This window comes from Pseudophryne corroboree, chromosome 4, assembly GCF_028390025.1.
Source record: "Pseudophryne corroboree isolate aPseCor3 chromosome 4, aPseCor3.hap2, whole genome shotgun sequence".
NCBI classification, from domain to species: Eukaryota; Metazoa; Chordata; class Amphibia; order Anura; family Myobatrachidae; genus Pseudophryne; species Pseudophryne corroboree.
This window is the reverse complement of record NC_086447.1, coordinates 574886331-574906403: the sequence shown is the minus strand read 5'-3', so window position 1 is coordinate 574906403 and position 20073 is coordinate 574886331. Positions and strand designations below refer to the sequence as shown.

At 48.5% G+C, this 20073-nt stretch overlaps 1 protein-coding gene across 5 annotated transcripts in view; it reads left to right on the top strand.

The window, feature by feature from the left end:
• The window catches only part of PEX3 (peroxisomal biogenesis factor 3), a 156664-nt gene that overhangs the window by 27134 nt on the left and 109457 nt on the right, over positions 1-20073 (top strand). For all 5 annotated transcript variants that reach the window (XM_063917477.1, XM_063917475.1, XM_063917478.1 and 2 more), the window contains one exon: positions 17982-18063. In XM_063917477.1, the coding sequence (XP_063773547.1) occupies positions 17982-18063 (82 nt within the window). The remainder of the gene's footprint in view (positions 1-17981; positions 18064-20073) is intronic.

The window sequence follows — 20073 nt, the reverse complement described above, 5'->3', positions numbered from 1 at the left end:
GTCCAAAATCGGCGGCTGAAGTCTCCTGCAGTCTTCTAAAGGTAGCGCACAGCACTGCAGCTGTGCGCCATTTTCCTCTCAGCACACTTCACACGCAGTCACTGAGGGTGCAGGGCGCTGGGGGGGGGCGCCCTGGGAGGCAAATGTAACCTATATAAAGGCTAAAAATACCTCACATATAGCCCCCAGAGGCTATATGGAGATATTTAACCCCTGCCTGGATTCACTAAATAGCGGGAGACGAGCCCGCCAAAAAAGGGGCGGGGCCTATCTCCTCAGCACACGGCGCCATTTCCTCTCACAGCTCCGCTGGTCAGGACGGCTCCCAGGTCTCTCCCCTGCACTGCACTACAGAAACAGGGTAAAACAGAGAGGGGGGGCAAATTTATGGCGATATTTTTATATATATATAAAGCAGCTATAAGGGAGCACTTATTATAAGGCTATCCCTGTTATATATAGCGCTTTTGGTGTGTGCTGGCAAACTCTCCCTCTGTCTCCCCAAAGGGCTAGTGGGTCCTGTCTTCGTTAGGAGCATTCCCTGTGTGTCTGCTGTGTGTCGGTACGTGTGTGTCGACATGTATGAGGACGATATTGGTGTGGAGGCGGAGCAATTGCCAAATATGAGGATGTCACCCCCTAGGGAGTCGACACCAGAATGGATGCCTTTATTTATGGAACTACGGGATAGTGTCAACACGCTAAAGCAGTCGTTTGACGACATGAGACGGCCGGACAATCAATTAGTGCCTGTCCAGGCGACTCAAACACCGTCAGGGGCTGTAAAACGCCCTTTACCTCAGTCGGTCGACACAGACCCAGACACAGGCACTGACTCCAGTGGTGACGGTGACGAATCAACCGTATTTTCCAGTAGGGCCACACGTTATATGATTTTGGCAATGAAGGAGGCGTTACATTTAGCTGATACTACAGGTACCACTAAACAGGGTATTATGTGGGGTGTGAAAAAACTACCTATAGTTTTTCCTGAATCAGAGGAATTAAATGACGTGTGTAATGAAGCGTGGGTTGCTCCTGATAAAAAGCTGAAAATTTCAAAGAAACTATTGGCATTATACCCTTTCCCGCCAGAGGTTAGGGAGCGCTGGGAAACATCTCCTAGGGTGGACAAGGCGCTAACACGCTTATCTAAACAAGTGGCGTTACCATCTCCTGAGACGGCCGCACTTAAAGATCCATCAGATAGGAGGATGGAAAATATCCAAAAAAGTATATACACACATGCAGGTGTTATACTACGACCAGCTATAGCGACTGCCTGGATGTGCAGTGCTGGGGTAGTTTGGTCAGAGTCCCTGATTGAAAATATTGATACCCTGGACAGGGACAATATTTTACTGTCGTTAGAACAAATAAAGGATGCATTTCTTTATATGCGTGATGCACAGAGGGATATCTGCACACTGGCATCACGGGTAAGTGCTATGTCCATTTCGGCCAGAAGAGCTTTATGGACGCGACAGTGGACAGGCGATGCGGATTCAAAACGGCATATGGAAGTTTTGCCGTATAAAGGGGAGGAGTTATTTGGAGTCGGTCTATCAGATTTGGTGGCCACGGCTACAGCCGGGAAATCCACCTTTCTACCTCAAGTCACTCCCCAACAGAAAAAGGCACCGACTTTTCAACCGCAGCCCTTTCGTTCCTTTAAAAATAAGAGAGCAAAGGGCTATTCATATCTGCCACGAGGCAGAGGTCGAGGGAAGAGACAGCAACAGGCAGCTCCTTCCCAGGAACAGAAGCCCTCCCCGGCTTCTACAAAAGCCTCAGCATGACGCTGGGGCTTCTCAAGCGGACTCGGGGACGGTGGGCGGTCGTCTCAAAAATTACAGCGCGCAGTGGGCTCACTCGCAAGTAGATCCCTGGATCCTGCAGATAATATCTCAGGGGTACAGGTTGGAATTAGAGACAGATCCACCTCGCCGTTTCCTGAAGTCTGCTTTACCAACGTCCCCCTCCGAAAGGGAGACGGTTTTGGAAGCCATTCACAAGCTGTACTCTCAGCAGGTGATAGTCAAGGTACCTCTTCTACAACAAGGGAAGGGGTATTATTCCACTCTTTTTGTGGTACCGAAGCCGGATGGCTCGGTAAGGCCTATTCTAAATCTGAAGTCCTTGAACCTGTACATAAAGAAGTTCAAGTTCAAAATGGAGTCACTCAGAGCAGTGATAGCGAACCTGGAAGAGGGGGATTTTATGGTATCCTTGGACATCAAGGATGCGTATCTCCACGTTCCAATTTACCCCTCACACCAGGGGTACCTCAGGTTCGTTGTACAAAACTGTCACTATCAGTTTCAGACGCTGCCGTTCGGATTGTCCACGGCACCTCGGGTCTTTACAAAGGTAATGGCCGAGATGATGATTCTTCTTCGAAGAAAAGGCATATTAATTATCCCATACTTGGACGATCTCCTAATAAGAGCAAGGTCCAGAGAACAGCTAGAGATGGGATTAGCACTGTCTCAAGAAGTGCTAAAACAGCACGGGTGGATTCTGAATATTCCAAAATCCCAGTTAATGCCGACAACTCGTCTGCTGTTCCTAGGGATGATTCTGGACACGGTTCAGAAAAAGGTTTTTCTCCCGGAGGAAAAAGCCAAGGAGTTATCCGAGCTTGTCAGGAACCTCCTAAAACCAGGAAAGGTGTCTGTACATCAATGCACAAGAGTCCTGGGAAAAATGGTGGCTTCTTACGAAGCAATTCCATTCGGCAGATTCCACGCAAGAATTTTCCAAAGGGATCTGTTGGACAAATGGTCAGGGTCGCATCTTCAGATGCACCTGCGGATAACCCTGTCTCCAAGGACAAGGGTGTCTCTTCTGTGGTGGTTGCAGAGTGCTCATCTATTGGAGGGCCGCAGATTCGGCATACAGGATTGGATCCTGGTGACCACGGACGCCAGCCTGAGAGGCTGGGGAGCAGTCACACAAGGAAGAAACTTCCAGGGAGTATGGACGAGCCTGGAAACGTCTCTTCACATAAACATTCTGGAACTAAGAGCAATCTACAATGCTCTAAGCCAGGCAGAACCTCTGCTTCAGGGAAAACCGGTGTTGATCCAGTCGGACAACATCACGGCAGTCGCCCATGTGAACAGACAGGGCGGCACAAGAAGCAGGAGTGCAATGGCAGAAGCTGCAAGGATTCTTCGCTGGGCAGAGAATCATGTGATAGCACTGTCAGCAGTGTTCATCCCGGGAGTGGACAACTGGGAAGCAGACTTCCTCAGCAGACACGATCTTCACCCGGGAGAGTGGGGACTTCATCCAGAAGTCTTCCACATGCTGGTAACCCGTTGGGAAAGACCAATGGTGGACATGATGGCGTCTCGCCTCAACAAAAAACTGGACAGGTATTGCGCCAGGTCAAGAGATCCGCAGGCAATAGCTGTGGACGCACTGGTAACGCCTTGGGTGTACCAGTCGGTGTATGTGTTTCCTCCTCTGCCTCTCATACCAAAAGTATTGAGAATTATACGGCAAAGAGGCGTAAGAACGATACTAGTGGTTCCGGATTGGCCAAGAAGGACTTGGTACCCGGAACTTCAAGAGATGATCACGGAAGATCCGTGGCCTCTACCTCTAAGGAGGGACTTGCTTCAGCAGGGTCCCTGTCTGTTTCAAGACTTACCGCGGCTGCGTTTGACGGCATGGCGGTTGAACGCCGGATCCTAAAGGAAAAAGGCATGCCGGAAGAAGTCATTCCTACTTTGATTAAAGCAAGGAAGGAAGTAACCGTGCAACATTATCACCGAATTTGGCGAAAATATGTTGCGTGGTGCGAAGATCGGAGTGCTCCGACGGAGGAATTTCAACTGGGTCGATTCCTACATTTCCTGCAATCAGGATTGTCTATGGGTCTCAAATTGGGATCTATTAAGGTTCAAATTTCGGCCCTGTCGATTTTCTTTCAAAAAGAATTGGCTTCAGTCCCTGAAGTCCAGACCTTTGTTAAGGGAGTGCTGCATATACAGCCTCCTGTGGTGCCTCCAGTGGCACCGTGGGATCTCAATGTGGTTTTGGACTTTCTAAAATCTCATTGGTTTGAACCACTAAAAAAGGTGGATTTGAAATATCTCACATGGAAAGTGACCATGCTTCTAGCCCTGGCTTCGGCCAGGAGAGTGTCAGAACTGGCAGCTTTATCTTACAAAAGCCCATATCTGATTTTCCATTCGGACAGGGCAGAACTGCGGACTCGTCCGCATTTTCTCCCTAAGGTGGTGTCAGCATTTCATCTGAACCAGCCTATTGTAGTGCCTGCGGCTACAAGTGACTTGGAGGACTCCAAGTTACTGGACGTTGTCAGAGCATTAAAAAATATATTTCTCTGACGTCCTAGTGGATGCTGGGGACTCCGTCAGGACCATGGGGATATAGCGGCTCCGCAGGAGACAGGGCACAATAATAAAAGCTTTAGGATCAGGTGGTGTGCACTGGCTCCTCCCCCTATGACCCTCCTCCAAGCCTCAGTTAGATTTTTGTGCCCGACGAGAAGGGTGCAATCTAGGTGGCTCTCCTGAGCTGCTTAGAATAAAAGTTTAAGTTAGGTTTTTTATTTTCAGTGAGTCCTGCTGGCAACAGGCTCACTGCTACGAGGGACTTAGGGGAGAGAAGAAAACTCACCTGCGTGCAGGATGGATTTGCTTCTTAGGCTACTGGACACCATTAGCTCCAGAGGGAGTCGGAACACAGGTCTCACCCTGGGGTTCGTCCCGGAGCCGTGCCGCCGACCCCCCTTGCAGATGCCGAAGTTGAAGAGGTCCAGAAACAGGCGGCAGAAGACTTTCAGTCTTCATAAGGTAGCGCACAGCACTGCAGCTGTGCGCCATTGTTGTCAGCACACTTCACCAACAGTCACCAACTGTCACTGAGGGTGCAGGGCGCTGGGGGGGGCGCCCTGGGCAGCAATGTATAATACCTTTTTATGGCTAAAATACATCACATATAGCCCTTGAGGCTATATGGATGTATTTAACCCCTGCCAGATCTCACAAACTCCGGGAGAAGAGCCCACCGAAAAGGGGGCGGGGCCTATTCTCCTCCGCACACGGCGCCATTTTCCTGCTCAGCTCTGCTGTGAGGAAGGCTCCCAGGCTCTCCCCTGCACTGCACTACAGAAACAGGGTTAAAACAGAGAGGGGGGGCACTTATTTGGCGATATGATTACATATATAAAAATGCTATAAGGGAAAACACTTGTATAAGGGGTTGTCCCTGTATAATTATAGCGTTTTTGGTGTGTGCTGGCAAACTCTCCCTCTGTCTCCCCAAAGGGCTAGTGGGGTCCTGTCCTCTGTCAGAGCATTCCCTGTGTGTGTGCTGTGTGTCGGTACGTGTGTGTCGACATGTAGGAGGACGATGTTGGTGAGGAGGCGGAGTAAATTGCCTGTATTGGTGATGTCACTCTCTAGGGAGTCGACACTGGAATGGATGGCTTATTTAGGAATTACGTGATAATGTCAACACGCTGCAAGGTCGGTTGACGACATGAGACGGCCGGCAAACAAATTAGTACCTGTCCAGGCGTCTCAGACACCGTCAGGGGCTTGTAAAAACGCCCATTTACCTCAGTCGGTCGACACAGACACGGACACTGACTCCAGTGTCGACGGTGAAGAAACAAACGTATTTTCCTTTAGGGCCACACGTTTCATGTTAAGGGCAATGAAGGAGGTGTTACATATTTCTGATACTACAAGTACCACAAATAAGGGTATTATGTAGGGTGTGAATAAACTACTTGTAGTTTTTCCTGAATCAGATAAATTAAAGTGTGTGATGATACGTGGGTTTCCTCCGATAGAAAATTATTGGCGGTATACCCTTTCCCGCCAGAAGTTAGGGCGAGTTGGGAAACACACCTTAGGGTGAATAAGGCGCTCACACGCTTATAAAAACAAGTGGCGTTACCGTCTCCAGATACGGCAGCCCTCAAGGAGCCAGCTGATAGGAAGCTGAAAAATATCCTAAAAGTATATACACATATACTGGTGTTATACTACGACCAGCAATCGCCTCAGCCTGAATGTGCAGCGCTGAGGGGGCTTGGTCGGATTTCCTGACTGAAAATATTGATACCCTTGACAGGGACAAGATTTTATTGACTATAGAGCATTTTAAGGATGCATTTCTATATATGCGAGATGCGCAGAGGGATATTTGCATTCTGGCATCAAGAGTAAATGTGATGTCCATATCTGCCAGACGACAGTTGTCAGGTGATGCAGATTCCAGACGGCACATGGAAGTATTGCCGTATAAAGGGGCGGTCCATCGGACCTGGTGGCCATGGCAACAGCTGAAAAATCCACCTTTTGTTACCCCAAGTCACATCTCAGCAGAAAAGGACACAGTCTTTTCAGTCTCAGTCCTTTCGTCCCCATAAGGGCAGGCGGGCAAAAGGGCCAGTCATATCTGCCCAGGGGTAGAGGAAAGGGAAGAAGACTGCAGCAGGCAGCCCATTCCCAGGAACAGAAGCCCTCCACAGCTTCTGCCAAGTCCGCAGCATGACGCTGGGGCCGTACAAGCGGACTCAGGTGCGGTAGGGGGTCATCTCAAGAGTTTCAGCACGCAGTGGGCTCACTCACAAGTGGACTCCTGGATCCTACACGTAGTATCCCAGGTGTACATTGGAAATTCGAGACGTCTCCCCCTCACAAGTTCCTGAAGTCTGCTTTACCAACGTCTCCCTCCGACAGGGAGGCAGTATTGGGAACAATTCACAGGCTGTATTCCCAGCAGGTGATAATCAAAGTACCCCTTCTACAACAAGGGAAGGGGTATTATTCCACACTATATTGTGGTACTGAAGCCAGACGGCTAGGTGAGATCTGAAATATTTGAACACTTACATACAAGCGTTCAAATCAAGATGGAGTCACTCAGAGCAGTGATAGCGAACCAGGAAGAAGGGGACGATATGGTGTCACTGGATATCAGGGACGCTTACCTACATGTCCAAATTTGCCCTTCTCACCAAGGGTACCTCAGGTTCGTGGTACAGAACTGTCGCTATCAGTTCAGACGCTGCCGTTTGGATTGTCCACGGCACCCCGGGTCTTTACCAAGGTAATGGCCGAAATGATGATTCTTCTTAAAAGAAATATGGACGCTTTCCTGATAAGGGCAAGGTCCAGAGAACAGTTGGAGGTCGGAGTAGCACTATCTTAAGTAGTTCTACGACAGCACGAGTGGATTCTAAATATTCCAAAATCGCAGTTTTTTCCGACGACACGTCTACTGTTCCTAGGGATGATTCTGGACACAGTCCAGAAAAGGATGTTTTCTCCCGGAGAAGAAAGCCGGGGAGTTATCCGAGCTAGTCAGGAACCTCCTAAAACCAGGAAAAGTATCAGTGCATCATTGCACAAGGATCCTGTGAAAAATGGTGGTTTCTTACAAAGCTATCCCATTCGGTAGATTTCACGCAAGAACCTTTACGTGGGATCTGCTGGAAAAATGGTCCGGATCGCATCTTCAGATGCATCAGCGGATACCCTGTCTCCAAGGACAAGGGTGTTTCTTCTGCGGTGGCTGCAGAGTGCTCCTCTATGAAAGGGCCGCAGATTCGGCATCCAGGACTGGGTCCTGGTGACCACGGATGCCAGCCTGAGTGGCTGGGGAGCAGTTACACAAGGAAAAAAATTTCCAGAGAGTGTGATCGAGTCTGGAGACTTCTCTCCACATAAATATACTGGAGCTAAGGGCAATTTACAATGCTCTAAGCTTAGCAAGACCTCTGCTTCAAGGTCAGCCGGTATTGATCCAGTGGGACAACATCACGGCAGTCGCCCACGTAAACAGACAGGGCGGCACAAGAAGCAGGAGGGAAATGGCAGAAACTGCAAGGATTCTTCGCTGGGCGAAAAATCATGTGATAACACTCTCAGCAGTGTTCATTCCGGGAGTGGAAAACTGGGAAGCAGACTTCCTCAGCAGGCATGACCTCCACCCGGGAGAGTGGGGACTTCATCGGGAAGTCTTCCACATGATTGTAAACCGTTGTGAAAAACCAAAGGTGGACATGATGGCGTCCCGCCTGAACAAAAAACTAGATATTGCGCCAGGTCAAGGGACCCTCAGGCAATAGCGGTGGACGCTCTGGTAACACTGTGGATGTACCAGTCAGAGTATGTGTTCCCTCCTATGCCTCTCATACAAAAAGTACTGAGAATCATAAGAGGGAGATGAGTAAGAATGATACTCGTGGTTCCGGATTGGCCAAGAATGACTTGGTACCCGAAACTTCAAGAGATGTTCACGGAAGACCCGTGGCCTCTACCTTTAAGAAAGGACCTGCTCCAGCAGGGGCCTTGTCTGTTCCAAGACTTACCGCGGCCGCGTTTGACGGCATGGCGGTTGAACGCCGGATCCTGAAAGGGCATTCCAGATGAAGTCATCCCTACCCTGGTCGAAGACAGGAAGGATGTAACCGCAAAACATTTTCACCGCATTTGGCGAAGATATGTTGCGTGGTGTGGGGCCAAGAAGGCCCCTACAGAGGAATTCCAACTGGGTCGTTTCCTACATTTCCTGAAAACAGGACTGTCTATGGGCCTAAAATTAGGGTCCATTAAGGTTCAAATTTCGGCCCTGTCGAATTTCTTCCAGAAAGAACTGGCTTTAGTGCCTGACGTTCAGATGTTTGTAAAAGGGGTACTGCATATACAGCCTCCTTTTGTGCCCCAGTGGCACCTTGGGATCTCAATGTTGTTTTGAGTTTCCTAAAGTCACATTGGTTTGAACCACTCACCACTGTGGACTTAAAATATCTCACATGGAAGGTGACGATGCTATTAGCCCTGGCTTCAGCCAGGCGTGTGTCAGAATTGGCGGCTTTATCATATATAAAGCCCTTACTTAATTTTTCATTCTGACAGGGCAGAATTGAGGACTCGTCCTCAATTTCTCCTTAAGGTGTTTTCTGTTTTTCACATGAACCAACCTATTGTGGTACCTGCGGGTACTAGGGACTTGGAGGACTCCAAGTTACTTGACGTTGTCAGGGCCCTGAAAAATATGTTTCCAGGAAGGCTGGAGTCAGAAAATCTGACTCGCTGTTTAGCCTGTATGCACCCAACAAGATGGGTGCTCCTGCTTCTAAGCAGACGATTGCTCGCTGGATTTGTAATACAATTCAGTTTACACATTCTGTGGCAGGCCTGCCACAGCCAAAATCGGTAAAAGCCCATTCCAAAAGGAAGGGGGCTCATCTTGGGCGACTGCCCGAGGGGTCTCGGCTTTACAACTTTGCCGAGCAGTTACTTGGTCAGGGGAAAACACGTTTGCTAAATTCTACAAATTTGATACCCTGGCTGAGGAGGACATGGAGTTCTCTCATTCGGTGCTGCAGGGTCATCCGCACTCTCCCGCCCGTTTGGGAGCTTTGGTATAATCCCCATGGTCCTGACGGAGTCCCCAGCATCCACTAGGACGTCAGAGAAAATAAGATTTTACTTACCGATAAATCTATTTCTCGTAGTCCGTAGTGGATGCTGGGCGCCCATCCCAAGTGCGGATTGTCTGCAATACTTGTACATAGTTATTGTTACAAAAATCGGGTTATTCTTGTTGTGAGCCATCTTTTCAGAGGCTCCTTCGTTGTTATCATACTGTTAACTGGGTTCAGATCACAGGTTGTACGGTGTGATTGGTGTGGCTGGTATGAGTCTTACCCGGGATTCAATATCCTTCCTTATTATGCACGCTCGTCCGGGCACAGTATCCTAACTGAGGCTTGGAGGAGGGTCATAGGGGGAGGAGCCAGTGCACACCACCTGATCCTAAAGCTTTTATTATTGTGCCCTGTCTCCTGCGGAGCCGCTATATCCCCATGGTCCTGACGGAGTCCCCAGCATCCACTACGGACTACGAGAAATAGATTTATCGGTAAGTAAAATCTTATTATTGCAAGGACAGCTGGAGTCAGAAAATCTGACTCGTTGTTTATATTGTATGCACCCAACAAGATGGGTGCTCCTGCGTCTAAGCAGACGATTGCTCGTTGGATCTGTAGCACAATCCAACTTGCACATTCTGTGGCAGGCCTGCCACAGCCTAAATCTGTAAAGGCCCACTCCACAAGGAAGGTGGGCTCATCTTGGGCGGCTGCCCGAGGGGTCTCGGCATTACAACTTTGCCGAGCAGCTACGTGGTCAGGGGAGAACACGTTTGTAAAATTTTACAAATTTGATACTCTGGCTAAGGAGGACCTGGAGTTCTCTCATTCGGTGCTGCAGAGTCATCCGCACTCTCCCGCCCGTTTGGGAGCTTTGGTATAATCCCCATGGTCCTTTCAGGAACCCCAGCATCCACTAGGACGATAGAGAAAATAAGATTTTACTTACCGATAAATCTATTTCTCGGAGTCCGTAGTGGATGCTGGGCGCCCATCCCAAGTGCGGATTATCTGCAATAATTGTACATAGTTATTGTTAACAAATTCGGGTTATTGTTGAAGGAAGCCATCTTTCAGAGGCTCCGCTGTTATCATACTGTTAACTGGGTTTAGATCACAAGTTGTACGGTGTGATTGGTGTGGCTGGTATGAGTCTTACCCGGGATTCAAAATCCTCCCTTATTGTGTACGCTCGTCCGGGCACAGTACCTAACTGGAGTCTGGAGGAGGGTCATGGGGGGAGGAGCCAGTGCACACCACCTGATCTGGAAAAGCTTTACTTTTTGTGCCCTGTCTCCTGCGGAGCCGCTATTCCCCATGGTCCTTTCAGGAACCCCAGCATCCACTACGGACTCCGAGAAATAGATTTATCGGTAAGTAAAATCTTATTTTAACAACAGGAAATGCTCTCATTTTTAATAATTTTTATAAGTGAATTTGTCTTTTTGCAATACGATGTATATGTAAATTCAGTTGATTTGATTGCATCAGTATGATTTACTGAACGCCGGGATTCTGGTCATCAGTGTACCGACAACGGCATCCCAGCCGCCAGTATGCCAGCAGCAAGTCGAGTGTAAAGAGTCCCCTTGCGGGCTAGGTGGCTCGCTGCACTTGCCACAGGTTATATTCCCACTCTATGGGTGTTGTGGACACCCACGAGTGGAAATAGTCCCTGGTCGCCGGGATTCCTGCTGTCGGGATTCCGGCGTCAGTATCCTGACCGTCGGGATACAGACAGTCGGCAAATTAACTCTATCCTGATTTGATATTATGATTTTTTTTTTCTCATCCCTTGGCCACTATCGGCACATGCGCTACATTAATAGAATGTTAGTTTGTAAGCATACAGTATGTTTATTTTCCCCCACAATGAGTAATTATTTTTGTTATATTCATAATTTGACACTATTAATCCAGTGCTGTTGGCCGCAGCTTTGTGGTGCGGTGAGTGCAGCAGATATATCTGTACTGACAGACTTTGCACTGCACTTTGTGATTCAACACAGTCTCCCTGCAAACTGTCTGAGGGACCTTTGCATTAGGGCAGCGGCACCTCATAATTGTTAAAAAGCGCCATAAGAAAATGTGTAGCTGTAAGAAAGGTAATTACAGTGCACCATGCAGTGTCCATCAGCAGCTGTCTACAGGTGAAAGGAGTGCAGCAACAGTCTGGAAACAGTTGGAACAATTATTTTCTATTTTAAGCTGTTTTGTCAAAGAGCATCAACTTCAGAAGTTAAGCTACAATGCCGTCCTTGCGTTACATCTGCTGAACTATTGCTGTGTTCTATGGGCATTGTAGTTTTGTATTCAAGTTCTTGCTGCTGCATTCTGTGTCACCGCTCACAGGTCGTTTTTGATCACAACATTTTGTTCAGTACTATTCATTTTTGCAAAGTGTATTCCCATTTATGGCATGTGTGCATACAGGTTTATTCTGGCCACCAGAGACTCTACTCATGTGGTTACATTATCATGGAATACTCCGGTGTCGTTACCAAGGAATAGCTTTTGAATGGGATCTGGTCTCTAGGTCGACAAAACTTAGGTCGACAGTGTCTAGGTCGACCACTATTGGTCGACAGTAAGTAGGTCAACATGGTTTCTAGGTCCACATGTAGTACTGTACTAGGTCGACAATGCAAAAGGTTGACATGAGTTTTTCAGTCTTTTTTTTTTTTCTTCTCGTTTTTTGAACTTTCATACTTTACGATCCACGTGGACTACAATTGGGAACGGTAACCTGTGCCGAGCACAGCGGTAGCGGAGCCATGCGAGGGTATAAGGTGCACTAATTGGGGTTCCCCGTCACTCTATGAAGAAAACGACACAAATTGTGTGTTTTAAAAAAAAAAAAGCCTCATGTCGACCTAGAGTCCCTGTCGACCTAGAAACCATGTCGACCAATAGTGGTCGACCTAGACACTGTCTACCTAAGTCTATTCTATCTAACATACCACACCCCTTTTGAATCAGGAATGATTAGCTTGTAAAGTAACATGTAATAGAGGCCCTTTAATAATCCTTTCTCTAACGTCCTAGTGGATGCTGGGAACTCCGTAAGGACCATGGGGAATAGCGGGCTCCGAAGGAGGCTGGGCACTCTAGAAAGATCTTAGACTACCTGGTGTGCACTGGCTCCTCCCACTATGACCCTCCTCCAAGCCTCAGTTAGATTTCGTGCCCGGCCGAGGTTGGATGCACACTAGGGGCTCTCCTGAGCTCTTAGAAAGTTATAGTCTTAGAATTTGTTATTTTCAGTGAGACCTGCTGGCAACAGGCTCACTGCAGCGAGGGACTAAGGGGAGAAGAAGCGAACTCGCCTGCTTGCAGCCGGATTGGGCTTCTTAGGCTACTGGACACCATTAGCTCCAGAGGGATCGACCGCAGGCCCAGCCTTGATGTTCGGTCCCTGAGCCGCGCCGCCGTCCCCCTTACAGAGCCAGAAGCAAGAAGATGGTCCGGAAAATCGGCGGCATGAAGACTCTGTCTTCACCAAGGTAGCGCACAGCACTGCAGCTGTGCGCCATTGCTCCTCTCACACACTTCACACTCCGGTCACTGAGGGTGCAGGGCGCTGGGGGGGGCGCCCTGAGGCAGCAATAAAAACACCTTGGCTGGCTAAAATACCTCAATATATGGCCCCAGGGGCTATATATGAGGTAAATACCCTTGCCAGAATTCCATAAAAAACGGGAGAATAGGCCGCGAAAAAGGGGCGGAGCCTATCTCCTCAGCACACTGGCGCCATTTTTCCCTCACAGCTCGGCTGGAGGGAAGCTCCCTGGCTCTTCCCTGCAATTCTACAGTACAGTAAGAGGGAAAAGAGAGGGGGGGCATTAAAATTGGCACGGTATACAGTATATTATATAAAAGCTATTAGGGACATAACTCAGTTAGTCCCTGTATATATATATAGCGCTCTGGTGTGTGCTGGCATACTCTTACTCTGTCCCCCCAAAGGGCTTTTGTGGGTCCTGTCCTCGTTTAGAGCATTCCCTGTGTGTCTGCGGTGTGTCGGTACGGCTGTGTCGACATGTTGAATGAGGAGGCTTATATGGTGACAGAACAGAGGCCGATATATGTGATGTCGCCCCCTGTGGGGCCGACACCAGAGTGGATGGATAGGTAAAAGGTATTAACCGACAGTGTCAACTCCTTACATAAAAGGGTGGATGACGTAACAGCTGTGGGACAGCCGGCTTCGCAGCCCGCGCCTGCCCAGGCGTCTCAAAGGCCATCAGGGGCTCAAAGATCCCGGCAATAAAAAATGTGTTATACATTTCTGACTTTAACCCAAGCACCTCTAAAAATGGGTTTTAGGTTTGGGGAGAAAAAACAGGCAGTGTTTTGTTCCCCCATCAGATGAATAAATGAAGGGTGTGAAAGCGTGGGTTCCCCCGTTAAGAAACTGGTAATTTATATAAAGTTACTGATGGCGTACCCTTTCCCGCCAGGTGGATAAGTTACGCTGGGAGATATCCCCTAGGGTGGATAAGGCGCTCACACGTTTGTCAAAAAAGGTGGCACTGCCGTCTTAGGATACGGCCACTTTAATAGGTACCTGTTGATAAAAAACAGGAGGCTATCCTGAAGTCTGTATTTACACACTCAGGTACTAGACTGAGACCTGCAGATAGTGCTGCTGCAGCGTGGTCGGTGACCCTGTCAAACAGGGATACTAGTTGGCAAACATAAAAACATATTAAAGACGTCGTCTTATATATGGGGGATGCACAGAGGGATATTTTGCCGGCTGGCATCCAAAATAAATGTAATGTCCATTCTGTCAGGAGGGTATTAGAGACCTGTCACTGGACAGGTGATGCTGACTTAAAAAGCGCATAGAGAGCCTTATAAGGGTGAGGAATTATTTGGGGATGGTCTCTGGGACCTCGTATCCACAGCAACTGCTGGGAAGAAATAATTTTACCTCAGGTTTCCTCACAGACAAAGGTACAGTCCTTTCGGCTTCAGAAAAGCAAGCGGGTCAAATGGCGCTTCCTTTCTGTACAGAGACAAGGGTAGAGGGAAAAAAGCTGCACCAGTCAGCCTGTTCCCAGAATCAAGATTCTTCCCCCGCCTCCTGTGAGGCCACACCATGATGCTGGTGCTCCACAGGTGTAGCCAGGTACGGTGGGGGGCCGTCTCAAAAATTTCAGCAATTAGTGGGCTCGCTCACAGGTGGATCCCTGTTTCTTTCAAGTAGTATTTCAGGGGTACAAGCTGGAATTCGAGATGTCTCCCCCCAGCCGTTTCCTAAAATATGCCTTGCTGACAACTCCCTCAGGCAGGGAGGCTGTGCTAGAGGCAATTAATAAGCGGTATTCCCAGCAGGTAATACTCAAGGTGCCCCTACTTCAACAAGGACGGGGTTACTATTCCACACGGGTTGGGGTACCGAAACCGCATGGTTCGGTGTGACCCATTTTATATTTAAAATCCTTGAACACAAAAATTCAAGTTCAAGATGGAATCGCTCAGGGCGGTTATTCCAAGCCTGGACGAGGGGGATTACATGGTATCCTGGGACATCAAGGATGCTTACCTGCATGTCCCCATTTACCATCCTCGCCAGGAGTACCTCAGATTTGTGGTACAGGATTACCATTACCAAGTCCAGACACTGCCGTTTGGACTGTACATGGCACCGAGGGTGTTTTATCAAGGTAATGGCCGAAATGTTGATACTCCTTCAAAAAAAGGGAGTTGTAATTATCCCGTACTTGGACAATCTCGTTATAAGGGCGAAGTCCAAGGAGCAGTTGGTAGTCGGGGTAGCACTATTTTGGAAAGTGCTACAACAGCATGGTTGGATTCTAAACAGTCCAAAGTCACAGCTGGTTCCTATGACACGTCTACTGTTCCTGGGGATGGTTCTGGACATAAACCAGAAATAGTGTTTCTCCCGGAGGAGAAAGCCAAGGAGTTGTCATCTCTAGTCAGAGACCTCCTGAAGCCAAAATAGGTAGCGGTGCATCATTGCACGCGAGTCCTGGGAAAAATGGTAGCTTCCTACGAAGCAATCCCATTAGGCAGGTTCCATACAAGAACTTTTCAGAGGGACCTGTTGGACAAGTGGTCCGGATCGCATCTTCCGATGCATAGGCTGATAACCCTGTCTCCAAGGACCAGGGTATCTCTACTGTGGTGGCTGCAGAGTGCCCATCTTCAAGAGGGCCGCAGGTTCGGCATACAGGACTAGGTCCTAGTGACCATGGATTCCAGCCTTTGAGGCTGGGAGGCAGTCACACAGGGAAGAAATTTCCAGGGACTTTGGTCAAGTCAGGTTATTTCCCTACACATAAATATTCTGGACCTGAGGGCCATTTACAATGCCCTGAGGCCGGCAAGGCCTCTGCTTCAAAACCAGCCGGTACTGATCCAATCAGACAACATCACGGCAGTCGCCCATGTAAACCAACAGGGCGGCACAAGAAGCGGGATGGCGATGGCAGAAGCCACAAGGATTCTCCGATAGGCGGAAAATCATGTGTTAGCACTGTCAGCAGTGTTCATTCCCGGAGTGGACAACTGGGAAGCAGATCTTCTCAACAGACACGACCTCCACCCGGGAGAATGGGGACTTCCTCCAGAAGTCTTCCAATAGGATTGTACACCATTGGGAAAGGCCACAGGTGGACATGATGGCGTCCCGCCTCAACAAAAAGCTATAAAAGATATTGCACCGGGTCAAGGGACCCTCAGGCGATAGCTATGGACGCTCTGGTAACACCGTGGGTGTACCAGTCGGTTTATGTGTTCTCCCCTCTGCCTCTCATACCAAAGGTACTGAGAATAATAAGAAGGCGAGGAGTAAGAACGATACTCGTGGATGGCCAAGAAGAGCTTGGTACCCAGAACTTCAAGAATTTATATCAGAGGACCCATGGCCTCTGCCACTCAGACAGGACCTGCGGCAGCAGGGGCCCTGTCTGTTCCAAGACTTACCGCAGCTGCGTTTGTTGGCATGGCGGTTGAACGCCGGATCCTGAAGGAAAAGGGCATTCCGGAGGAAGTCATTCCTACGCTTACTAAAGCCAGGAAAGAGGTTACAGCAACTCATTATCACCGCATATGGCGAAAATATGTTGCATGGTGTGAGGCCGAAAGGGCCCCAACAGAGGAATTTCAAATAGGTCGATTTCTGCATTTCCTGCAAGCAGGAGTGACTATGGGCCTTAAATTGGGTTCCATTAAGGTACAGATCTCGGCTCTGTCGATTTTCTTTCAAAAAGAACTAGCTTCAGTACCTGAAGTTCAGACATTTATAAAAGGAGTGCTGCAGAGTCAGCCCCCGTTTGTGCCTCCTGTGGCACCTTGGGATCTCAACGTGGTGTTGAGTTTCTTAAAATCACATTGGTTTGAACCACTAAAAACCGTGGATCTGAAATATCTCACGTGGAAGGTGGTTATGTTATTGGCCTTGGCTTCTGCCAGGCGAGTATCAAAGTTGGCGGCTTTGTCTTGTAAAAGCCCTTATTTGATTTTCCATATGGATAGGGCAGAATTGAGGACTCGTCCCCAGTTTCTCCCAAAGGTGGTGTCAGCGTTTCACCTGAACCAGCCTATTGTGGTGCCTAGGCTACTAGGGACTTGGAGGACTCCAAGTTGCTAGACGTTGTCAGGGCACTGAAAATATATGTTTCCAGAACGGCTAGAGTCAGAAAATCTGACTCGCTGTTTATCCTATATGCACCTAACAAGCTGGGTGCTCCTGCTTCTAAGCAGACTATTGCTCGTTGGATTTGTAGTACAATTCAGCTTGCACATACTGTGGCAGGCCTGCCACAGCCAAAATCTGTCAATGCCCATTCCACAAGGAAGGTGGGCTCATCTTGGGCGGCTGCCCGAGAGGTCTCGGCTTTACAACTTTGCCGAGCAGCTACTTGGTCAGGGGCAAACACGTTTGCAAAAATTCTACAAATTTGATACCCTGGCTGAGGAGGACCTGGAGTTCTCTCATTCAGTGCTGCAGAGTCATCCGCACTCTCCCGCCCGTTTGGGAGCTTTGGTATAATCCCCATGGTCCTTACGGAGTTCCCAGCATCCACTAGGACGTTAGAGAAAATAAGAATTTACTCACCGGTAATTCTATTTCTCGTAGTCCGTAGTGGATGCTGGGCGCCCATCCCAAGTGCGGTTTATCTGCAATACTTGTACATAGTTATGGTTAACTAAATCGGGTTATTGTTGAGCCATCTGTTGAGAGGCTCTATTGTTTCATACTGTTAACTATGTTTCATATCACGAGTTGTACGGTGTGATTGGTGTGGCTGGTATGAGTCTTACCCGGGATTCAAAATCCTTCCTTATTGTGTACGCTCGTCCGGGCACAGTACCTAACTGAGGCTTGGAGGAGGGTCATAGTGGGAGGAGCCAGTGCACACCAGGTAGTCTAAGATCTTTCTAGAGTGCCCAGCCTCCTTCGGAGCCCGCTATTCCCCATGGTCCTTACGGAGTTCCCAGCATCCACTACGGACTACGAGAAATAGAATTACCGGTGAGTAAATTCTTATTTTCTAGCTTCTCTCTCTCTTTTCCTTCATAGTGTTATCAATGCTCCCAGCTCTGAGAGAAGCTTTAATGCAACAGCTGAATTCAGAGAGTCTAACCAGTCTTCTGAAAAACAGGTATTATTTTTTTATTAATCTCTCTTTATAGAGCAGTTTCCTGAAACTCTTTATTTTGGTTCAAAATGCAATTTATTTTTTAACAAATAGTTTAGCATATTATTTATTTATAAACATTTATATAGCACCAGTATACTGCGTAATGCTTTAAATTGGGATCAAACACTGTTATAAAATGAGATTGGGTAATAAGAGATAGACAGAGAAGTGAGAGGGCCCTGCTCGCAAGCTTATAGACTGTAGGATAACATGAGTGTATTACATGAGGTTAAGTGCTACAAATGATATATTAGTCAAACTAAACTACAAGAGTAAAAAATGCTTGGTGGGTTTTCTGATTCAGTCACACAGCAATGCTGGTCTAGGGTCAGATGCTTGGTTGAGTATACAATAGTAATACACATCATTTTTGTGTGATCCGTGTAGTGTAGGGGTACACTGGGCTCCACAGGGAATAACATTGGGGGTGTAGAGTAGGATCTTGATCCGAGGCACCAACAGGCTAAAAGCTTTGACTGTTCCCAGAATGCATAGCGCCGCCTCCTCTATAACCGTGCCTCCGTGCACAGGAGCTCAGTTTGTAGTTGGTGCCATGCAGTGCAGGCATACAACAGGTAGGGCTGCTACAGCAGCCCTCAGAGGAGCTTTTTTAAGTGAAATCTGAAGTCTTCAAGGGCTGCAGCAGAGACACTGGGTGTGTTAGATGTCAGTCAGACATCTCCTGCTGCAGCTCCATCACCTCCCCCAGTGGCGCTGTATACTCCCACGCCCTCGTTGCCGGGTACTTACAGCGGAGGATCCGGTTTGCTTCAGTCAGTCACACACCTCGCCGCAGCTCTCCAGGATCGCGTGGCCGCACTTTGGGAGGAGGTTAAGAGGGTCCCCCAGGCGGGACCCGCTGGAAACCGCGATCTGGCACGGCCGGTGGGAGGCTGGCCGCGCGCTGGCGTGGACACTGTGGTAGTACAGGGACCCCACTAGACCACCAGGGCAAGGGCACAGGTCAGTTTTACTAAAAACCGTTTGTTACATAGCCCACAGTACCCGGTGGTGAAGCCCAGGAAGGGAATAAGGCTTTCACCTGTAGCCCCTCCCCCGCCCCAGGGTGCCATTTAGAGTAAATGTTCCCGCCCTGGAGCTGCATCTCTCTTTCTCCCTCACTCCCTGTCAGCGTTTGGGCGCCATTACCTCAAGCTGAGCTGATCCTGGGACTGTTTGGGCAAATCCTCCTCTGTATAGCCGCCTGCATGTCAGCGCTGTGCATTTTACAGGACACTTAGTAAGGGTCAGGGTTATTTAGTACAAGTACCCTGTGATATACATCCAGTCTTTACTGTGCATTGTTATATCTATTGATTATATACCTGTACTTAGTATTGCTAGTCCAGTGCAGTTTTATTGCATGTCATAATTTCTGCATTGTACATGTGACTATGTGTGTGTGCATATAGCTGCTGCGTGACTTCCATTTTGTGTATCTCACTCAGATTGCTGTCCCTATATTCTGTACCCTGAGGGGGCTACGTGCGTCAGGGTTATTGTTTAATATAGGTGTTTCACAGGATATACTTACTGTGTATTTTTCTCTGTGATTTTCAGTCACCATATACCTCTTGAATTCTCTGTTTGTGCTCATACACTGCACAGGGGGTTCTTGTTAAGGTATTAGGCTGCTGATATTGTACTGGGTTGCCCGTGAATTGAGCTTTCAGACATGTCAGCTACAAGGGGCGACAGAACTGGGGCTGATCCAACATTGCGTGGTGGTGACGCTGCAGACATATTAGAGGAAAACATAGCAGCAGAGTGTTCAGGTTCTGGGGGTTCCCTGCCCCTCAGTGGAACTGTAGCAACTGGGGTTCATAACGACCCGCCTTGGGCTACTTTCTCCACATTATTAAGTACGCTGGTAACTAGACTTGCGCCCCCTATGGGACCTCCTGTGCCGGTTAATCCGCCTTAGGCAGATCAACTGTCCACTCAGTTGCAGCAATTGAACCACTCACTGAC